Below are 22,852 nucleotides of genomic sequence, written 5' to 3'. Positions count from 1 at the left end.
AATAGAAGTAAATTGCAACTTTTTTTTATTGTATGCTGTATGTGAATCAAAAAATTCACTTAAAATTCATTAAGACATCACTAATAGAATCAGCTTTTTTTTTTTTTTAGCTTTATTCAACACTTTAGCATACAGATAAACAACACAAATCATAATAATCTATCAAAATTAACTCAAGTTTCCGTCAAGTATTCTTCTTTATCTTTAGATAAAAGTTTTTGTAGGTTTCCATAACTTCTGCTGTCGTCGTCTGGTAACTTCTACTTAACAGAAATAGTTCATATTTACTAACAATTTAAAGTGTATATATAAAGCCCAAAATTAAATAACTCTAAATCTTTCTGTTCATTGTATATAGATTTTTTTTTTTTTTTTTTTTTTTTTTTTTTTTTCTTCCAAAACTCGTCTAATAGAAGCTAGCTTAGAATAATATGGTATCTTCAACAATACAGAGTCCCAATCCGTTTTCTTCATATTTCAATCCCTTCTTAACCTTGTACCATAAATGTCTTCCTATATATTTATTTGTAAAATGTTCACTATATCATAGTATAGATCCATCTGATCCATCAATTGATAGTGGAGCTTTTCCATTGATACTGAGTATTGTATTTGTGACTTCCATTCTATTATTGTCGGAGCTCTTTTCTGCTTCCAGAGTCTAGGTATAATCTGTTTGGCACTATTCAGGAGAATATACAGTGCTTTATCATGTAATGTTGGTAGTTTTGGTATTGGCTTATATAGTAAAACAGTTATCGGTTCTAAAGCCAGTTTTATTTTTAATAATCTATTTATCTCTATTATTATTAGCGACTAGTAGTTAAAAATTGTTGGGCATAGCCACCATAAATGTAACAATGTACCTATCTCTCCACATTCTCTCCAGCATTGGCCTGAAGAGTTAGGGAATATTGCTTTAATCCTTTTGGAGTTAAATACCAACTCATCAAAAATTTATAATTTGTTTCTTGTATACTAGACAATATTGAAGCTTTAATATGCTGTTGAAAAATTATATTCCATTCTTTCCTTGTGGGTGGTACTATAAATTCTCGTGACCATGCCTTAGTATAAGATGGTAAATCTAGAGTTGTGGATGTCATTATTGTTTTATAAATAAGTGATAGTATACCTTTTGTAGGTGTTTTTCCTGAACATAATATTTCAAAAGGAAGCCTTTGTCTAGTTAAGTCTTGTTTTCTTAAATCTGTATCAAAAAAAGATTTAAGCTGAAAGTACTTAAACCAAGAATTAAATATCATCACCCCGATATTAATTAATTCTACTTTTGATTTTAGAATGTTTCCATTCATAAAAGTGTAGAATGGTAATGAATCCTCCAATGTTAATATATTAATTTCTCCTCCATATTTACAAAATGGTAAGGATTTGTCTAGTATAATTGATGTAAGTGGAGAGGGTATTGTTGAGATTGGATTTTTTAATTTTAGAATGATTTCCCATGTTCGTATCAATTCTTTAAAAATTGGATACGCTTGCATATTTTTAGGCCATGTTTTTATTGGTAACCAGCAATTACTCCCTAATTGTCTAACTTGTATTAAATTATGCTCTAATTGTACCCATTCTTTCTGGTTGAAATTCTTACTCCAATCCACTATTCTCTGTAGTATTGCTGCTCTCCTATATTTTAATAAACAAGGTACCCCCAGCCCCCCTTTATCCTTTGGCAAATAAAGAGTTATTTTAGATATTCTTGGGGTGATTCCATGCCATATATATTGATTTAGTAGAGATTGAAACTTATTAATATAGTTGGTAGATAAAGGGATTAGCAATGTCTGAAATAGGTATAGTATTCTTGGTAGAATAGTCATTTTTACTGCTTGAATTCTCCCTAACCAAGAGAGCGGTCTCTTTTTCCATCTGTTTATTTCCATCTGGGTTTCCAAAAACAATTTTTCATAATTTAATTTAACTAGATCAATTTGATTATTCGCTATAATGATTCCCAAATACTTTATAGTATTAGAAGTTATTTTTAAATTAGTATTTTGAGTAATTGATTGAAGGTTTACTTTATCTAGTCCACAAATCAAAAGTTCTGATTTCAAATGATTTATAGAAAAGTTAGAATATTTACCATAATCTTTAAGTGTGGTTAGAACTGCAGGAATGGATTTAGCTGGATCAGATAATGTAAAAAGGACATCATCTGCATATAATGAGATTTTGAAATTAATATCTCCTATTTTAATGCCATGTATTTTTTCATTTTTCCTAATTTTAGATGCCATCACTTCGATTGCTATTGCAAATAATATGGGTGATAATGGGCACCCCTGTCGTGTGCCATTACTTATATTAAACGGTGTTGATATTGAGTTGTTAAATTTGACAGTTGCATAAGGTGCGTTATATAAGGAGAAAATTCTTTCTATGAATATTTTACTAAAACCAAATTGATATAAAGTGAAACGCAAGAATTGCCAATTTAGCCGATCAAAAGCTTTTTCAGCGTCCATTGCTAAAATAACAGTTGGGATACCTTCTTTTTTCACATATTCTAAGATCTGTATAACTTTATTAGTATTATCCCTTGCTTCCCTCCCCGGGATGAAACCCACTTGATTAAGATGAATAAGTTGAGGTAATACATTATTTATTCTAGTAGCTAAAATTTTCCCATATATTTTTATATCTAAGTTTAATAGGGAAATTGGTCTGTAGTCGCTTGGGGAATCCAATGATTTCCCCTGTTTTGGAATGGCATCTATTGTAGCTTCTAACATATTCGGTGGAAAAGGTTTACCTGTATCTATTTGTTGAAAAAACATAAGTAAATACGGGATAAGTATTTTCTGAAAAGTTTTGTAGTATTTTGCCGTTAAGCCATCTGGGCCAGGACTTTTCCCTATTTTAATTTTTTTTATAGTGTCTGCCACTTCTTTAATTGTTATAGGTTGATCTAGCATATTTTTCATTTCAATAGAAAGGGATGGAAGATCTGTATCTTGGATATATTTTTTACATTCATTAACAAAAACTTCAGAGGGGAATTTGTCTTGTAGGTTATACAGTTCTGAATAGTAGTTATTAAAAGCTTGTCCTATATCCTTTATAGTTTTAACATTTTTTCCATCTTTAGTTTTTAATTCATGTACATAAGATTTAAGACTTTTCTTTTTGAGTGCCCTTGCTAACAATTTCCCAGATTTATTACCTTCATTAAAAAATTTCATTTTTAAGTAGAAGGCTGACCGACAAGCTTGTTGATTTAAATTATTTCGTAGTAACTGCCTAGTATCTGTTAGTTGTTTTAATATATTAACATCTTTAGGATTAAGCTTATGTAAATGATCTAATCTTGATAGGTCCATAGTTAAAGAGTTATATCTTTCCCTTCTCTTTTTTTTTTACATATGCATTAAATTTTATAAGATCCCCTCTAGCATAACACTTATGTGTTTCCCATAGTATTGATGGGGTCACATCCGGTGAATTATTTATATTAAAGAATTCCTGCAGTGATTTTGATAACTTCTGTATAATAGTTGGGTCGGACAATAAGAAATCGTCCAATCTCCACAAGAAGGGGGTGTTTGGTTTGGTTGGCCATTCTAAAGAGATTATCATTGCTGAATGGTCTGATCACGAAGTATGGCTAATATAAGCTCCACTAATAAACTGCAGACTCTTTTGATCAAGAAAAATATAATCAAGGCGTGAATATGTTTTACTTGAATGTGAAAAAAAGGAGTAGTCTCTTTTGTTAGGATTAAAATATCTCCATGAATCATATGTATGTTTGTTAGCAAAAATGGACCATATGGTTTTAAGTGTTTTCTGAGGCACTGCAGATTTCGACACAGAAGAATCTAGCTTTGGATCAAATGGGAAATTTAAATCTCCTCCTAAAATTAACATCCCTTGTGCAAAGTCTAGGATTCTATTAAATATCTTTTTGAAAAATTCAGTATTGGTATTATTGGGTGCATATATGTTTACAATTGTCACTAAACTCCCATATAATAATCCTTTTATTGCCAGGTATCTGCCTTCCCTATCTTTGTCTACCTTATGTCTTAAGAATGGTTTCCCCTTCCTAAATATAATACTAACTCCTCTTTGTCTGGAATTAAACAAACTATGGTAATGACGGTCAAAATTAGATTCCAAATATTTTGGTTCTTTGTTTGGTCTAAAGTGTGTCTCTTGAAGCATTAAAATATCTGCCCCTTTAAGCTTGAAATCTAGAAAAGCCTGTTTCCTTTTTTGCGGTATGTTAAAACCTTTTACATTCTGTGTAATTAAAATTAATTGCTGATTATTAGTATTTGCCATAATCTATAGAAAAATTAAGTTTGTAGACTCTGTACTGCCGAAGATCCCCCAATATACCATTAGAAACTGACGGGACTCTGTTATGAACATAAATCTTGCAATTCAACATATTTCTAATCTTCATAGTAATTAACTGGTTATACAACTTATGCCCTAAAAAAACATAACAAAACACAATAAATGGCTTCAAAGTGAAGCCAGAACTCCATCTCTTTTTTAAGAAATGAAGTTTAAGGAAAGACCTTGGAGACCAACTTTTTAACTTTTTTTCTCTCTCTTCTTTAAGTTTGTTGGTTATATAAATAATAATAAAAAAAATAATATATATATAATCAACACCTGTAATAACTCAATAATGTATCTATCATTTCACATATAGTTTACAAATATCTAAAATAGAATCAGCTTTGCTGGTTTTCGTATAGCTAACTCATTCGCCATGATTTTACTGTTGTGTGGTTACCCATGCAAAAGGTTAACGTTAAGAAGTTGTTCTCAACTGGAAAAAAAAAGAAAGAAAATATTTGGGAATTTAAAAAGTAAGTCTCCTTGTGAATTGTTTTCTCCTGTTAAAAACAAACATATTCTTGTGAAAAAAAGGAAAAAGTAATGGGAATCCACCTTGAATCATATGATTGAATTATTAGCAAAACACAAGAATCACTTAAAAATTGTATTTTAATGGACAGTAGTAACACCTTGTAATTACAAAACATTTCTGCTGTGTTGCTATAGAATAATACACCAGCCAAGTGTAAACACTTTTAAAACAAATTAACATCTTGTTTGCTGCAATTTTTTTCAATAGCCAAACTCCACTCACTATTTGCCTTATTTGGATGAGCCAATCTAGGCTTTAGTCTGAAGACAAGGCTAGTCACTGTCATATTGTTAGTATGAAATGCATTGTTTTGCGGTTGTTATCTGCTAAAGACAATTTTGGAAAGATGAGTGGCTTTCAGTAGTCTGCAGAGTGCTTTTTCTGTTACGAGAATTAGAACACTTTCAGAGTTAAATTACATAAAAAAAGGAGCAAAATAAATAATGAAACTATATTGCAAAGTTGTTTTACTACATATAGCTACATATTTTATATAAAATGTTCAAGGTGTTTAGTTTCCTTTTAAACATTAAATACAGTTTAAAAAATAAATATATGATAATGTTACTGTGTATTTGATTCTTCAGGTACTACAGAATCTACTGAGGGTGACACTGGCTCGTTATTGACGTCTGTACTGGTTCCTCTGCTAGTATGCTTTGTTCTTATCCTTGTGGCTGGATATCTTTTAAGGTAATTCCATGTAGTATTTGACAAACTTATTAATATAAATTTTCTGATTGCAATTCCTTAAAGGGGCATCAATTTTCATATAACTGCATGTAATGGACACTACTATAAAGAAGAATATGCACAGATTCAGTATAAAACCGTTTAAAAACTTACTTAGAAGCTTCCAGTTTAGCTCTGTTAAAAAGGTAGCTAGAACACCAACTTTAATTGGGAAATAACATAACCCCCCCCCCCCTTCCTCTGCATATGAAAAGACTCTACACAAACAGGAGCAAGGTAGAGTAGGTATACCTCGGTATTCTCCTAAAACTTTGGGGCTTAGTTAGGAGTCTGAAAATAAGAGCAATATTTTTTAAAAATAAGCAAAACTATACATTTGAAGAAAAAAACTAAAACCTGTATGGGCTATATCAGTGGTTCTCAACCTAAGTGACCTCAAGGCCCGGTAAGTTTTAGCCGGACTGGTCCAGGGCCCGGTAAGCATCGGGAGTGGGTTGCAGTAGGTTTGGAAGATATATATATATATATATATATATACACACAGTCTCTCTCTCTCTCGCTCTCTCTCTCTCCTCCCCTCTCTCTCTTTTTTCTCTCTCTCCTCCCCTCTCTCTCTTTTTCTCTCTCTCTATCTATGTCCTCCCTCTCTTTCTCTCTCTCCTCCCTCTCTTTCTCTCTCTCTCCTCCCTCACCCACTGACACCAATGAATTATAAAATTAACCCACTATAAACCATTTATATATATTATATATGGATCCCACACCACTAAATTATCATATAATTATAATATATATATATATATATATATTACAGTGGGTTAATTATATGATAATTCATTGGTGTCAGTGGGATCCATATATATATATATATATATATATATATATATATATATGGTTTACAGTGGGTTAATAGTTTATAATTCATTGGTTTCAGTGGGATATATATATATATATATATATATATATATAGTTTACAAATACACATTGGTGTCCAGTGACCGCCCTAAATATATACATTGATGTCAGTGGCCGTAATTATGTCATTGGTGTCAGTGGGCTTACTTACCTGTGAGCCGATGCTTCACGCTCTGTCCGCCGCTTCTACCCGGTCACAATGCCGCTACATGCTCACAGTGCGCAAACTGACATGCGCAGTGGCACTCTGACAGGCCCGTCCAAAATTTAGGAGATGTGTAAAGGCGGGCCTGTCAGAGCGAGTGTCTGGAGGCAATGTCGGGTCACGGCCCACCAGCTGTTGAGAAACACTGGGCTATATAAATGGATCATCTACAAAACATTTATGCAAAGAAAAATTGAGTGTATAATGTCCCTTTAACTTTTCATGATGTAGATAGAGCCAACGATAAAAAAAAACACACAAAACAATTTACTTCTGTTATTAAATTTGCCTCTTCATCTTGGTATCCTTTGTTAAAATGGGAGAGCATACTTAGATAGTCCCAGGTACGTCTTGAGCACTATATATAACATTTTTACAAACACATGCCATTTAGTGCCTAAGACAGTTTCACACTCCTGAGCCCTCCTAGCAAGGCCAGATTACATTATGGATAATCATTTTCACACTGGGAAAGAGATTCATGGATAAAATTGGGTTGTAGGTTGCCTATATAACAACAATCTGGTTAATATTTTTCCAGGGCTGCTTTTTATTCCCAGTCTATTCCTGCTACCTAGCTTTGCCCATACTGAAATAAGCTAAGTTTCAAGAAGGGATACCAAGTTAAAGAGTAACTTTGATATTAGAAGTAAATTAGATTTTTTATTTAAATGTATGTTATGCCTGAATTCATGTCCTATTACTGCTCCTGCGTCGCCGTCGACCTAGGTATGATTTTTGAACAAAGGATGCCAAGAGAAAAAAGTAAATTAGATAATAGAAGTAAACTGGAAATTTGTTTAAAATTGCATGCTCTATCTGAGTTACCAAAGATTTTTTTTTTGCCTTTTATGTCCCTTTAAGCATTATTAGACTAAAGGAAAAGGTATATTGGTAATTCAGCCAATTTACTTAAAGGGACACTGAACCCAATTTTTTTCTTTTGTGAGTCATGTAGAACATGCAATTTTAAGCAACTTTATAATTTACTTCTATTATCAAATTTTCTTCATTCTCTTGGTATCTTTATTTGAAATGCAATAATATAAGTTTAGATGCCGGCCCATTTTTGGTGAACAACCTTTCTCTGTTTACATATTAGCTATATTACTGTACTTCACACATGAAAATATTTGCTATTTTTTAGGATTTTATAGGCCTGTAAAACATACACCAAATAACTCTTACAGTGGTCCCTGTTAGACACGTTACCATGGTCTTTTAATCTGTAAGCGAACATATTGAATATATTTATTTTGCATGTCCTCTCCATCATTCCTTAAACAAACATTTAAGCCTAAATAAAAATGGGTCTGTTTGGTAAATATTTCTTTAATTTTTAACATTTTTCTAAATATTTGAATATAAAAAACATAATTTATGTAAGAATTTACCTGATAAATTCATTTCTTTCATATTGGCAAGAGTCCATGAGCTGAATTTATGTAAAAGAGGGTGATTATCTACCTGGTTAGTGCAGAACTAAGCTCACCTTTAAAACTTTCCCAAAGGTTTATATGTAACTAGTATTTTCATAAGGTGGCGCAAATAAATGCTGTTCTGACTCTTAGTGATATATAGTAGTATATAGTATGAAAAGGGAGGTATCCTCCTAGTATATTCTACTTGGTGTGTAGAGAAATTGAGGTGTATTTGATAGAAATTCTATCTTTAATCTAATAAACCAAATATAGTCGTGAATGAACTAAAACAATTTATTAATAGGTTAAATACCTAGACACAGTCAAATCTAATTCATAAAATCCTAAACAGTTAAAAATTATATATATATTAAAAATGCTAAACACTGGTGTTGCGTCTACTTTAAAGCCTAAAATTCAGTAATATTCTTAATAATGTGAAGTTGATGGAGTCTTATACTTTATAACACAATGGCAATAAACAATTAGACATTTGATTAGATCTTCCTGTACATTGTTACACTTATCTAAGCAAAATATGTTCAATCCTAGATGGCACAGAAATGTCAGTTTTCCTATGTGTCTGGATTCAGGCAAACAGGGGTTAACAGGGGTTAATTGCTTCCCATATGTTGAGTCTCTTTTCCTTAGAAAAAGCACACAGGTGGTTAAACTGCTATTTTCAATGTATCACTATTGTTATAATAATTCACCTTGCTGTTTGCACTATTGTGCAATAATGTTTCTTTACTAAGCGTCTTCTATAATGTACAATTTAGACACTAAGTTTCCAGTTGGTTACATACGGTTTGTAGCTGCTTGTATGGGCTCCTTCCGTTAAACAGTGCACTGTTGTTGATCTTTGCCTCTGTCGTACAGAGGGCCGGTAAAGTGCTGTGTCTCTCAGCCCCCGTTTATCCGCTTGTGCTGGTGGATCCCAGTCTTCGTTGGTGGTCAGTTCCCCAATAGCGGGACTGCTCTCAGATGTCGTGAGCCTTTTACTCCACACCGCCCGTATAGCGGGACTGCTTTCAGATGTTTTTAACCTCTTGTTCCACACCACCCATATAGCGGGATTGCTCTCGGATATCGTGAGCCTCTTGCTCCACACTGCCCGTGTCTTGTCAAGCTGTTTCAACTTAGACTCGGTCTCTCTTTCACCGGTCGTATCACTGATATCACAACTGAAACCGGACTCCTCTGGAGCTTGGTAACTTTGTAGCTTGGCTTGGCTCACTGCTCACTCTTTCCAAAATACAGGTTGTAATCAGGTTTCTACGCGTTTCGGCATTGCGCCTTTTTCAAGATACCTGATTGGACGTCTTGTTGCCTTTTTATAGAGTCTTCCAAGTTTTTCATTTTAACCCCTTGAATGCCTATTTGTCTTTCTTTGCTTTTTGTTATTGAAATCTTTGTTCTCATGTTACCCTTTGTTTCACCTTTTGCTAGAAATACATAGACTCTTATTTGCCATCGTTTTTATAATTGTACAAACCATTAGTTACACCATAAAAAATAGATGATATCTTCATATACACTTAAATTCAATTGATTTTAATTAGTTTAAAAGCTAGATAAGCTTTTCTTTGTTGCTTGTGTAAATAGGTATACATAAAACCTCTTATTTTTATTTTTGTGTATACAGCCCGGTTGATTTGACTGTGTTTTATTTTTTACTGAATTATTTCATAGTTGCAAAATTATTTCATTATATAAATATGTATATATATAAAATGTAAAAACGGAAATAGTGAAATAATGAAATCAAATAAAATCAACTAAATCTAATAAAATCTAATGATATAAAAATAAAAATGAACGGCTAATATTTGGTTATTTATACTACTGACAAATCTAAAAAATCTAAAAAAGAACTCTTAGTCTATTGTCTATATATTCGCTAAAAAAAAAAATTTGATGTTTAAAATATTTTTATTTTTAGTTCATTCTGTAAAAGCACAATGTATCTGCTGATTGTATTAGCAGTTACATCACTCCTCAGCAGACATGTAACATACTTGTTAGACATAAAAAGATATTGAGCGAATGCTTAAGTGATAGTGTTGTAAATGTTCAACATTTTTAATTAAATTACCATGAGTTGGAACTTATTAGAGAATAAATGTTCTAAGTTAATTCTTTGGAAGCAAAGACTATATTAATTTTTTTATTTTTTTCTAAAAAAAAAAAAAAAAAACTTGTTATATTTGTCTTTCATTCAATATCTCATATTCCTAATCTCTACTTTCCATAATAAATGTTCAACATTTTCTATGTCTAATACATTCTTGTTAGAGCATTTCTCTTGTGTGTTCATTTATAATAATTTCTATTGTGAAATTGATCTATATGATAGAATTTAGGTCCAGTTCACTATTTAATCCTTAAGTTCCCATTCTGAAAATAAGTTCAGCTTCCTTATCGAGTAACTTCTTTTCCATATTCCCTCCTCGATTGTCTTCTCTCACGGTTTTTATACCCCAGTATAATAATTCCTTTTGGTTACTATTATGATGTTATTTAAAATGTGCATACAGTCTAGTGTTGTCTTTTCCCAGTTCTATGCATCTGATGTGTTCCCTAATTCGTTCTTTCAGACATCTGCTTGTTTGACCCAAGTATTGTAACTTGCACGAGCACTGTAGTATATATATCGTGTTAGTATCAGTGCATCTTATAATTTCATTAATTTTGAATATTGTATTGTTACTTGTTGAACTTACTAAATTAGTTTTAGAACTGTGTTGGCAAGATTTGCAATCATGACATGGGAAAAAACCTGTTATTCGTTCCCCTTTTAGATCCACTATGGTATTAGTTGTTTTAGGTTTGTATTCACTTGGTGAGAGTATGTTTTTAAGGCTTGTGGCTTTTCTGAATATTATATCTGGTGTAAATTTAAGTCTTTTCCCTATAACTGGGTCACTCCTGGCTAGATGCCAGTGTTTTTTTATGATACTTATGTTGTGCTGAGTAAGTTGTTATAAAAGGTATATTAAATGTGTGCAAATTCACTCTCTTGTGTATGTCCTTGCTTATTATCTTCTAATAATTTTTCTCTATCTATTTCTCTAACTTTGTTTTTTCATCTACAATTCTTGTTTCATTATAACCTTTCTCTAGAAACCTATCTTGTAAAATTAGTCCTTGTCTATCATAGTCTACAATGTTGGTACAATTTCGTCTAATTCGTGAAAATTGCCCTTTTGGTATGTTTCTTTTCCACTTCTCGTGGTGACTACTATTGTATTCAATATAATTGTTAGCGTCAACTTTTTTGAAAAAAGTAGTAGTGTTGATTTTGTTATCTAATATAGATACTTCTATGTCCAGGAAACTAATTCGTTCTTTACTAGATTCATGACTAAATTTAAGTCCTAGGTCATTGTTATTTAAATCTTCTATGAATAAAGAGAATAACTCTTGATCACCCTTCCAGATGATGAATACATCATCTATGAAGCGTTTGTATATATATATGATATATATATAATTTTTAACTGTTTAGGATTTTATGAATTAGATTTGACTGTGTCTAGGTATTTAACCTATTAATAAATTGTTTTAGTTCATTCACGACTATATTTGGTTTATTAGATTAAAGATAGAATTTCTATCAAATACACCACAATTTCTCTACACACCAAGTAGAATATACTAGGAGGATACCTCCCTTTTATATACTACTATATATCACTAAGAGTCAGAACAGCATTTATTTGCGCCACCTTATGAAAATACTAGAAAATAAGAGTCCATGAGCAACGTATGGGATATACAATCCTACCTGGAGGGGCAAACTTTCCAAAACCTCAAAATGCCTATAAATACACCCCTCACCACACCCACAATTCAGTTTAACGTATAGCCAAGAAGTGGGGTGAAAAAAAGGAGTAAAAAGCATCAACAAAGAAATTTGGAAATAATTGTACTTTATACAAAAAAATCATAACCACCATAAAAAGGGTGGGCCTCATGGACTCTTGCCAATATGAAAGAAATGAATTTATCAGGTAAATTCTTACATAAATTATGTTTTCTTTCATGTAATTGGCAAGAGTCCATGAGCTAGTGACATATGGGATATCAATACCCAAGATCAGTGTTCCCTCTAAGGCCAGTTTTGTGATGCAGCCCAGCAGTGAAACAGTTAATAGAGGAGCCATACCTTGCAGTCTGCATTGTGAACTGTTTGCTAATTGCTCTAATTAACTGCTTCTCTGCTGAACAGCTCAAAATACTGGCCTTAGAGAGAACACTGCCCAAGATGTGGAACTCCACTCAAGAGTCACTAGAGAGGGAGGGATAAAAATAAATAACAGCCATTTTCTGCTGAAAAAATAATCCACAACCCAAAATAAAAGTTATCATAATGAAAAGAAAAACTTAAAAAACATCAGCAGAAGAAACAAACTGAAACAGCTGCCTGAAGCAAATACATCAAAATGGTAGAATTTAGTAAATATATGCAAAGAGGACCAAGTTGCTGCTTTGCAAATCTGATCAACTGAAGCTTCATTCTTAAAAGCCCAGGAAGTGGAAACTGATCTAGTAGAATGAGCTGTAATTCTCTGAGTCGGGGCCTGACCCGACTCCAAATAAGCTTGATGAATTAAAAGCTTTAACCAAGAAGCCAAGGAAATAGCAGAGGCCTTCTGACCTTTCCTAGGACCAGAAAATATAACAAATAGACTAGAAGTCTTCCTGAAATCTTTAGTAGCTTCAGCATAATATTTCAAAGCTCTCACCACATCTAAAGAATGTAAGGATCTTTCCAAAGAATTCTTAGGATTAGGACACAAAGAAGGGACAACAATTTCTCTACTAATGTTGTTAGAATTCACAACTTTAGGTAAAAATTTAAATGAAGTCGGCAAAACCGCCTTATCCTGATGAAAAAACAGAAAAGGAGATTCACAAGAAAGAGCAGATAGCTCAAAAACTCTTCTAGCAGAAGAGATGGCCAAAAGGAACAAGACTTTCCAAGAAAGTAGTTTAATGTCCCAAGAATGCATAGGCTCAAACGGAGGAGCCTGTAACGCCTTCAAAACCAAATTAAGACTCCACGGAGGAGAAATTGATTTAATTATGGGCTTAATACGAACTAAAGCCTGTACAAAACAGTGAATATCAGGAAGTTTAGCAATCTTTCTGTGAAATAAAACTGAAAGAGCAGAGATTTGTCCCTTCAAGGAACTTGCAGACAAACCCTTATCCAAACCATCCTGAAGAAACTGTAAAATTCTAGGAATTCTAAAAGAATGCCAAGAGAATTTATGAAAAGAACACCATGAAATGTAGGTCTTCCAAACTCGATAATAAATCTTTCTAGAGACAGATTTACGAGCTTGAAACATACTATTAATCAATGAGTCAGAGAAACCTCTATGACTTAGTACTAAGCGTTCAATTTCCATACCTTCAAATTTAATGATTTGAGATCCTGGGGAAAAACGGACCTTGAGACAGTAGGTCCGGCCTTAACGGAAGTGGCCAAGGTTGGCAACTGGACATCCGAACAAGATCCGCATACCAAAACCTGTGTGGCCATGCTGGAGCCACCAGCAACACAAACGATTGTTCCATGATGATTTTGGATATCACTCTTGGAAGAAGAACTAGAGGCAGGAAAATGTAAACAGGATGATAACACCAAGGAAGTGTCAGCGCATCCACTGCTTCCGCCTGAACATCCCTGGACTTGGACAGGTATCTGGGAAGTTTCTTGTTTAGATGAGAGGCCATGAGATCTATTTCTGGAAGACACCACATCTGAACAATCTGAGAAAACACATCTGGATGGAGAGACCACTCACCTGGATGTAAAGTCTGACGGCTGAGATAATCCGCCTCCCAATTGACTACACCTGGGATATGCACCGCAGAGATTAGACAGGAGCTGGATTCCGCCCAAACAAGTATCCGAGATACTTCTTTCATGGCTTGGGGACTGTGAGTCCCACCCTGATGATTGACATATGCCACAGTTGTGATATTGTCTGTCTGAATGCAAATGAACGGTTCTCTCTTCAACAAAGGCCAAAACTGAAGAGCTCTGAGAATTGCACAGAGTTCTAAAATATTGATTGGTAATCTCGCCTCTTGAGATTTCAAACCCCTTTTGCTGTCAGAGATCCCCGAACAGCTCCCCAACCTGAAAGACTTGCGTCTGTAGTGATCATAGTCCAGGTTGGCCGAACAAAGGAAGCCCCTTGAACTAAACGCTGGTGATTTAACCACCATGTCAGAGAGTGTCGAACATTGGGATTTAAGGATATTAACTGTGATATCTTTGTGTAATCCCTGCACCATTGATTCAACATAAAAAGATGGAGAGGTCTCATGTGAAAACGAGCAAAAGGAATCGCGTCCGATGCTGCAGTCATGATGCCTAAAACTTCCATGCACATAGCCACTGAAGGGAATGACTGAGACTGAAAGTGCCGACAGGCTGCAACCAATTTCAAACGTCTCTTGTCTGTTAGAGACAAGAAACCTTTTGGTAAATTGATCCTCCAACCATGTTTTTGAAGAAACAACACTAGTTGATTCGTGTGAGATTCTGCAGAACGTAAAGACTGAGCTAGTACCAAGATATTGTCCAAATAAGGAAACACCGCAATACCCTGCTCTCTGATTACAGAGAGTAGGGCACGTAGAACCTTTGAAAAGATTCTTGGAGCTGTTGCTAGGCCAAATGGAAAAGCAACACATTGGTAATGCTTGTCTAGAAAAGAGAATCTCAGGAACTGATAATGTTGTGGATGAATCGGAATATGAAGGTATGCATCCTGCAAGTCTATTGTAGACATATAATGTCCTTGCTGAACAAAAGGCAGAATAGTCCTTATAGTCACCATCTTGAAAGTTGGTAATCTTACATAACGATTCAAAATTTTCAGATCCAGAACTGGTCTGAATGAATTTTCCTTCTTTGGGACAATGAATAGATTTGAATAAAACCCCCGACCTTGTTCCTGAAAAGGAACCACCAGCATGATTACCCCTGAAGACTCCAGGTCTGAAACACACTTCAGGAAAGCCTGAGCTTTTACTGGATTTGCTGGGATACGTGGAGAAAAAATCTTCTCACAGGAGGTCTTACTCTGAATCGTATTCGATACCATTGAGAGACAATGCTCTGAATCAATTGATTTTGGACAGAATTTATCCAAAAATCCTTGAATAACCTTAATCTGCCCCCTACCAGCTGAGCTGAAATGAGGGCCGCACCTTCCTGCAGACTTAGGGGCTGACTTTGGTTTCTTAAAAGGCTTGTTTTTTTTTCCAATTTGAGGAAGGCTTCCAATTGGAAACAGATTCCTTGGGGGAAGGATTAGATTTTTGTTCCTTATTTTGACGAAAGGAACGAAAACGGTTAGAAGCCTTAGATTTACCCTTAGGTTTTTTATCCTGAGGCAGAAAAAAACCCTTTCCTCCAGTAACATTTGAAATAATAGAATCCAACTGAGAACCAAATAAATTATTACCTTGGAAAGAAAGAGATAATAATCTAGACTTAGATGTCATATCAGCATTCCAAGATTTAAGCCATAAAGCTCTTCTAGCTAAAATAGCTAAAGACATGGATCTAACATCAATTTTGATAATATAAAAAATGGCATCACAAATAAAATGATTAGCATGTTGCAGTAAGCGAACAATGCTAGATATGTCAGAATCCAATTCTTGTTGTGCTAAATTCTCCAACCAAAAAGTTGATGCAGCCGCAACATCAGCCAAAGAAATTGCAGTCCTGAGAAGATGACCTGAATATAAATAGGCTTTCCTTAGATAGGATTCAAGTTTCCTATCTAAAGGATCTTTAAAAGAAGTACTATCTTCCATAGGAATAGTGGAAAGTTTAGCAAGAGTAGAAATAGCCTCATCAGCTTTGGGGATCTTTTCCCAAAACTCTATAGAAATTGCTGGTAAAGGATACAATTTTTTAAACCTTGAAGAAGGAATAAAAGGAGTACCTGGCTTATTCCATTCCTTAGAAATCATATCAGAAATAGCATCAGGAATAGGAAAAACCTCTGGAGTAACCACAGAAGGTTTAAAAACAGCATTTAAACATTTACTAGTCTTAATGTCAAGAGGACTAGCTTCCTCAATATCCAAAGTAATTAACACTTCTTTTAACAAAGAACGAATATACTCTATTTTAAACAAATAAGTAGATTTGTCAGTGTCAATATCTGGGGAGGAATCTTCTGAATCAGATAGATCCTCATCAGATGAGGATAAATCATTATGTTGTCGGTCATTTGAAATTTCATCAACTTTATAAGAAGTTTTAAAAGACCTTTTACGTTTATTAGAAGGCGTAAATGCAGACAAAGCCTTCTGAATAGAATCAGTAACAAATTCTTTAAAATTCATAGGTATATCATGTACATTAGAAGTTGAAGGAACTGCAACTGGCAATGTACTATTTCTGATGGATACATTCTCTGCATGTAAAAGTTTATCATGACAACTATTACAAATGACATTCGGAGATATAATTTCCACAATCTTACAACAAATGCACTTAGCTTTGGTAGAACCGATGTAAGGCAGCAAAGTTCCAACAGATACTTCTGAGGCAGGATCAGATTGAGACATCTTGTAAAATGTAAAAGAAAAAAACAACATATAAAGCAAAATTATCAATTTCCTTATATGACAGTTTCAGGAATGGGAAAAATGCAAACAGCATAGCCCACTGACATAGAGAAAGGCAAGAGGCAAACAGCAATGGGGTATAAAATTAATGAAAAATTTGGCGGCAAGTATGACGCACAATGTAAGAGAGAATTTTTTGGCGCCAACAATATCCGGAAATGACACACTTGCGTCACTAACGATGCAACCGTGTGTAAGGCTTCTCCGTCAACTACGACGCCGGAAATGACGAACTTGCGTCAACGGACATACTTTTCGCGCCCAAAAATTCTCACGCCAAGAATTACGCAATAAAGTCTAGCATTTGGCCCACCCGCGGGCCTAATGCTGCCCGCAATTTGTAAGAAAAAAGTAGTCAATTGAAAAAAAGACTAAACCCTAGGTAAGAAAAAAATATTTCTTAATATGTTTATTCCCAAATATGAAACTGACAGTCTGCACAAGGAAATACATGAACCTGACTCATGGCAAATATAAGTACAATACATATATTTAGAACTTTATATAAATGCAAAACCATATAAGTGCCAAACCATAGCTGGGGTGTCTTAAGTAATAAAAAACATACTTACCGAAAGACACCCATCCACATATAGCAGATAGCCAAACCAGTACTGAAACAGTTATCAGTAGAGGTAATGGTATATGAGAGTATATCGTCGATCTGAAAAGGGAGGTAGGAGATGAAACTCTACGACCGATAACAGAGAACCTATAAAATAGATCCCCGTGAGGAAAACCATTGCATTCAATAGGTGATACTCCCTTCACATCACTCTGACATTCACTGTACTCTGAGAGGAATCAGGCTTCAAAATGCTGAGAAGCGCATATCAACGTAGAAATCTTAGCACAAACTTACTTCACCACCTCCATAGGAGGCAAGGTTTGTAAAACTGAATTGTGGGTGTGGTCGTGAGGGGTGTATTTATAGGCATTTTGAGGTTTGAAAAACTTTGCCCCTCCTGGTAGTTTTGTATATCCCATACGTCACTAGCTCATGGACTCTTGCCAATTACATTAAAGAAAAAGTTATTTTCTATGTTGATTTTCTTCTTCTTTAAAGGAGCATTCTGCAAACCAATTAGTATATAAAGAAGCAGATTAAATAAAGTCAACATTGTTGCTTCTCCTGAGCCTACTTAGGTATGCTTTTCAACAAAGGAAAGCAAAGTAGATAAAAGAAGTAAATTGGAAAGTGGTTTAAATTGCGTGCTCTGTTTAGCTCATGAAATACAAATGTTGGGTTTTATGTCCCTTAAACGTTGACCCAGGAGTGCCCTGCATAGGGTCAGATCTTGTATTCGAGATTTACTGTGTGCTTAACATATTGTTAGGGTTGGACACATAGGGGTTGATTTATCAAAGGCTTTCGCCAGCCTTTGAGCCCCTACAGCTGCAGGTTCTCACAAGACCACTGCTTTCCTAACCTTTCGCCACCTCTAAGGTGGCGAAAATTCAATCTCCGTGGTCTAGTTCGGCCGGGGAGATTGACAGCTCCTGCCCGCGCGTGATTGGATGTGCACGGGCAGGGTGCGGGATTGCACGCAAGTGCAAAATAGTGCTCATGTGCAATGGTAAATTCCTCTGTGGATATTCGCCCCGCCAGAGGCGAGCTGTGGCGGACATGGGCGCGTATATGCGCCCCAGTCCGCCTCAGCTTGTTAAATCTAGCTCATAGTATAAAATGGTGTAATGCTTTAAGGCAGTGATGACCAACTCCCTAACATGGGGGGGCATAGATCATTATTGTAGTAGCGTTAAGGGCCACATAAAATGAGATAATAATATATTTCCTAAAAATGTCCAGTGGCACAAGGACAGATTTCAGTAAGAGTGCAGGTTATATGCTGTTCTTGCCTCTAGAGGGCTCATGTTTACCCAATGCCCACCGACCAAGAGTCCCCAAAAGCACATACTTTTAGTTCCACTTTTTCTAGGGCCACAACATGATAGCACAAAACCTTAATTCTGCTTTATCAGGGGGGCTGCAAAAACTAGAGCAGAGGGCCACATATGGCCTAAGAACTACCAGTGCACTTCATAATTACATTATTATATCCTGTTAAGTAACTTTTTATATGAAGTTAAAAAATAGACAAAAAGGCATATTTCTGCAAGGAGTAACACTTTGAATAATAATGTAAAGTAGGTAAGATCATTCACTCAGAAACAAAATGAATAATTAGTATGCTCAAGATATTTAATTAACGATGACAGGCGTATTTCCAGTGAGCTGATTTACAACACACTCACGAGTCTCTGAATTGTAAGAATATACCAATCATTATCCACTATGAGTTAAGAGGAAAAAATGAGTGTAAATAATTTTAGGGAAACCAAAAGTTAAAAAAAATAAATCATTATTAACATGTAAACGGAAATTACCTTTTTTTTTTTGTTTTACCAGTGTAATTCTAAAAACAGCACTTCCTTTTTGAGAGGATTGTGCAAGTGAATTGCAAATAAAAGACTCTTGGTTAAAAAAACAAACTAAATACATCCTTCAAAATGAATTCACGTCTCTTTTTAAGGTCCAGAAAGCATCGAAAAGCAGATGTTTCATCCGGTGAAAAAAAGATACCTAATGGAATTTTAGAAGAAGAAGGTTAGTATCATTTGATTCTTTTAGTTTATTTTATATGAAACGATGAGATAATTTATGTTTTATCTTATGTTATATATGCATTAGAAAATATATTGATAGGCTATTCAAATGAAATACAAAATATCACTATATTTTTAAAAGGATAGAAAGGTCAAAAATGAAACTTACATAGGTGCATTGCAATTTGAAATAGAAGCAATTTTGCAATATACTTCCATTAGCAAAAATGCTTCTAATAAAAGTTATTACTTTTTTTTTTCTGCGGCATATGCACATATGCTGTGAGGCCTGTGCACCACACCTTTTCAGAGAGCAGACGGTGGTGTGTATTGCTTCTGTAGATATCATTCGTGTCATACTGCGAAATCTGTTGGCGCTCTACAAATAACCGATAATAATAAAATACTAGAGACTGATGGTATAGTTATTGAATTCTGGTGCATAGGCTCTCACAGCATATGTGCATATGCCGCAGAAAACCAGTAATAACTTTTACCAGAAGCATTTTTCTAATATAAGTATATTGCAGAAATGCTACTATTTAAAATTGAAATGCAAAAATATACCCATGCACCTTTAATGTTTAAAGGGACACTGAACCCAATTTTTTTCTTTTGTGATTCAGATACAGCAGGCAATTTTAAGCAACTTTCTAATTTACTCCTATTATCAATGTTTCTTTGTTCTCTTGCTATCTTTATTTGAAAAAGAAGACATCTAAGCTTTTTTTTTTAAGTTCAGCACTCTGGAGAGCACTTTTTTATTGGTGGATGTATTTATTCACCAATCAGCAAGGACAACCCAGTTTGTTCACCAAAAATGGGCCGGCATCTAAACTTACATTCTTACATTTCAAATAAAGATACCAAGAGAATGAAAAAAATGTGATAATAGGAGTAAATTAGAAATATGCTTAAAATTTTATGCTCTATCTGAATCACTAAAGAAAAAAAATTGGGTTCAGTGTCCCTTTAACCTTTCTATCTATCCCTTTAAGCATGTTTCCATCTATAATTATGTGTGAGGTGTAAATGAAGAGGATTTGCTGCTTAACCCCTCAATGACCAGTGACATACCCTGTATGTATGTGGGTGACGTTTTGAATAGCGCGGTCTAGCGCCAGTGGCGAGACCGTGCTATTTGAGGCAAAATTCACTCTATTATAGGCACACAATCCCTTAACGACCAGTCATTAAGGGGTTAAAATTACATTAAAAACTTCTCACTTTTGTGTACAAAATTTACTTGCTACCATGTTCCCTAGCAATATTCTATAACCTTAAAATGCTCCATCTCAAAATAGCTGGTTTTGCAGCATTTTTAAAACCAAAGTTAGAGTTGTTGCTTTTTTGGCTTCTATAGGGAGTGTTGGACAAAGCATATTTTTGTACATAAATGCAAATGGTGTAAACATAGCAGATTTGCATAATCAACAAATGCAAGATAATAAGACAATACAATAGCATTTACTCTAAATTTCAAATGAGTAGTAGATTTTTTTTCTAACAAATTTCAAAGTTATGTATATTTCCATTCCCCCTGTACCATGTGATAGCAATCAGCCAATCACAAATGCATATAGTATAGTCTGTGAATTCTTGCACATGCTCAGTAGGAGCTGGTGACTCAAAAATTGTAAGTATAAAATTCTGTGCATAATGGAAGTTAATTGGAAAGTTGTTTAAAATTACATGCTGTATCTGAATCATGAAAATTTAATTTGACCTGAGTGTCCCTAAGTTTGTTATTGTTATAGATAGAAATTAGAGAAAGTGTAAGTGCCTGTAATAAATCAACATTTCTTTGCCAGAGATACTTCAGCATTACTTGGCTGTTTGGTAGCAAAAATCATTTATATTTAAATACAAGTACAGAATACTTTATAACAATGACAATAAACAATATTTTCTGTATGACTTCTTGTCCGCTGCCAGTAAACTTCATGACTCTGAAATATTAAAGGGATAGGAAAGTCCAAATTAAATTTGCATGATTTAGATAGAGCATGTCATTTTAAGACACTTTTAAATTCACTTCTATTTTCAAATGTGCTTCGTTCTCTTGGTATCCCTTGTTGAAAAAGAATACGCACATATCCTACGCTAGTGGGAGCTAGCTGCTGATTGGTCCCTGCACACATTTGTCTCTTGTGATTGGCTAACTAGATGTGTTCAGCTAGCTGCCAGTAATGCAATGCTGCTCCTTCAGCAAAGGATAACAAGAGAATGAAGCAAATTTCATAATAGAAGTAACTTGGAAAGTTGTTTGAAATTGTAAGTTCTGTCAAAATCATGAAAGAAAATGTTGAGCTTTCCTGTCCCTTTTAAGTGCTGCATATTAAAAATCCAACATTATACACTTCTACTGTACAGGAGCTAGGAATAGGAAAAAGAGCAACTCCTAATTGCTTTAATAGTTTTTTAGTAGATGTCCTGCTAGCTATTGTATATATTGTATGTGGATATGCTAATTTTCACTTGTTTGTGGTTTATAAAAAAAAGGTGTGATATACATGTCTAGTTATGTGTCATGTGCAGAAATAGCAAGTGAACCGCTGACCAAAAACTAGTAAGCTGTGCAAAAGCTGACAGGAAAAGGTATAAAATACTACATCTTTTACCATTTATTATCAGCCAAGAATGGGACAGAAAATAGCTTGACAAAGGTGCATAGGGGTGTCCTATTGTGTTAGAGAAATGTATTATTGCACTATCGCTTGTATATTACAATTACACTTTCATGGTTCAGATAGAACATGCCATTTTAAGAGACTTTTCAATTATTTCTATTACCAAATTAACTTTGTGCTCTTGGTATCTTTTGTTGAAAACATACCTAGGTTGGCTGAGGAGCAGCATTGCATTACTGGGAGCTAACTGCTGATTGTTGGCTACACACATATGCCTCTTGTCATTGGCTCACCATATGTGTCCAGCCAAGGCCCAGTTTTGCATTGCTTCTCTGGCGCTTATGTTAAAGGGATAGTCTAGTCAAAATTAAACTTTAATGATTCAGATAGAGCATGCAATGTTAAGCAACTTTCTAATTTACTCCTATTATCAATTTTTCTTTGTTCTCTTAATATCTTTATTTCTCTTGTAACAGGTGTATCCAGTCCACGGATCATCCATTACTTGTGGGATATTCTCCTTCCCAACAGGAAGCTGCAAGAGGATCACCCACAGCAGAGCTGTCTATATAGCTCCTCCCCTAACTGCCCACCCCCAGTCATTCTCTTGCAGCTCTCGACAATGGAAGTAGCTAGAGAGATGTGGTGCATTAATGTAGTTTATCTTCAATCAAAAGTTTGTTATTTTCAAATGGTACAGGAGTTGTACTATTTTAGCCTCAGGCAGAAAGTTGAAGAAGAGTCTGCCTGTGGTCTTTGATGATCTTAGCAGGTTGTAACTAAGATCCATTGCTGTTCTCAC

General features: G+C 34.5%; 1 protein-coding gene across 1 annotated transcript in view; it reads left to right on the top strand.

Moving 5' to 3' along the window:
- The window catches only part of PTPRE (protein tyrosine phosphatase receptor type E), a 487,247-nt gene that overhangs the window by 301,575 nt on the left and 162,820 nt on the right, over positions 1-22,852 (top strand). The window contains exons 4-5 of the mRNA XM_053692511.1: positions 5,497-5,602; positions 19,348-19,421. Of these exons, the coding sequence (XP_053548486.1) occupies positions 5,497-5,602; positions 19,348-19,421 (180 nt within the window). The remainder of the gene's footprint in view (positions 1-5,496; positions 5,603-19,347; positions 19,422-22,852) is intronic.

The sequence above is a fragment of the Bombina bombina genome, chromosome 9 (genome assembly GCF_027579735.1).
Source record: "Bombina bombina isolate aBomBom1 chromosome 9, aBomBom1.pri, whole genome shotgun sequence".
In the NCBI taxonomy this organism is placed as follows: domain Eukaryota; kingdom Metazoa; phylum Chordata; class Amphibia; order Anura; family Bombinatoridae; genus Bombina; species Bombina bombina.
The sequence above is the reverse complement of the archived record's forward strand: the minus strand, read 5'-3'. Positions and strand labels throughout refer to the sequence as shown.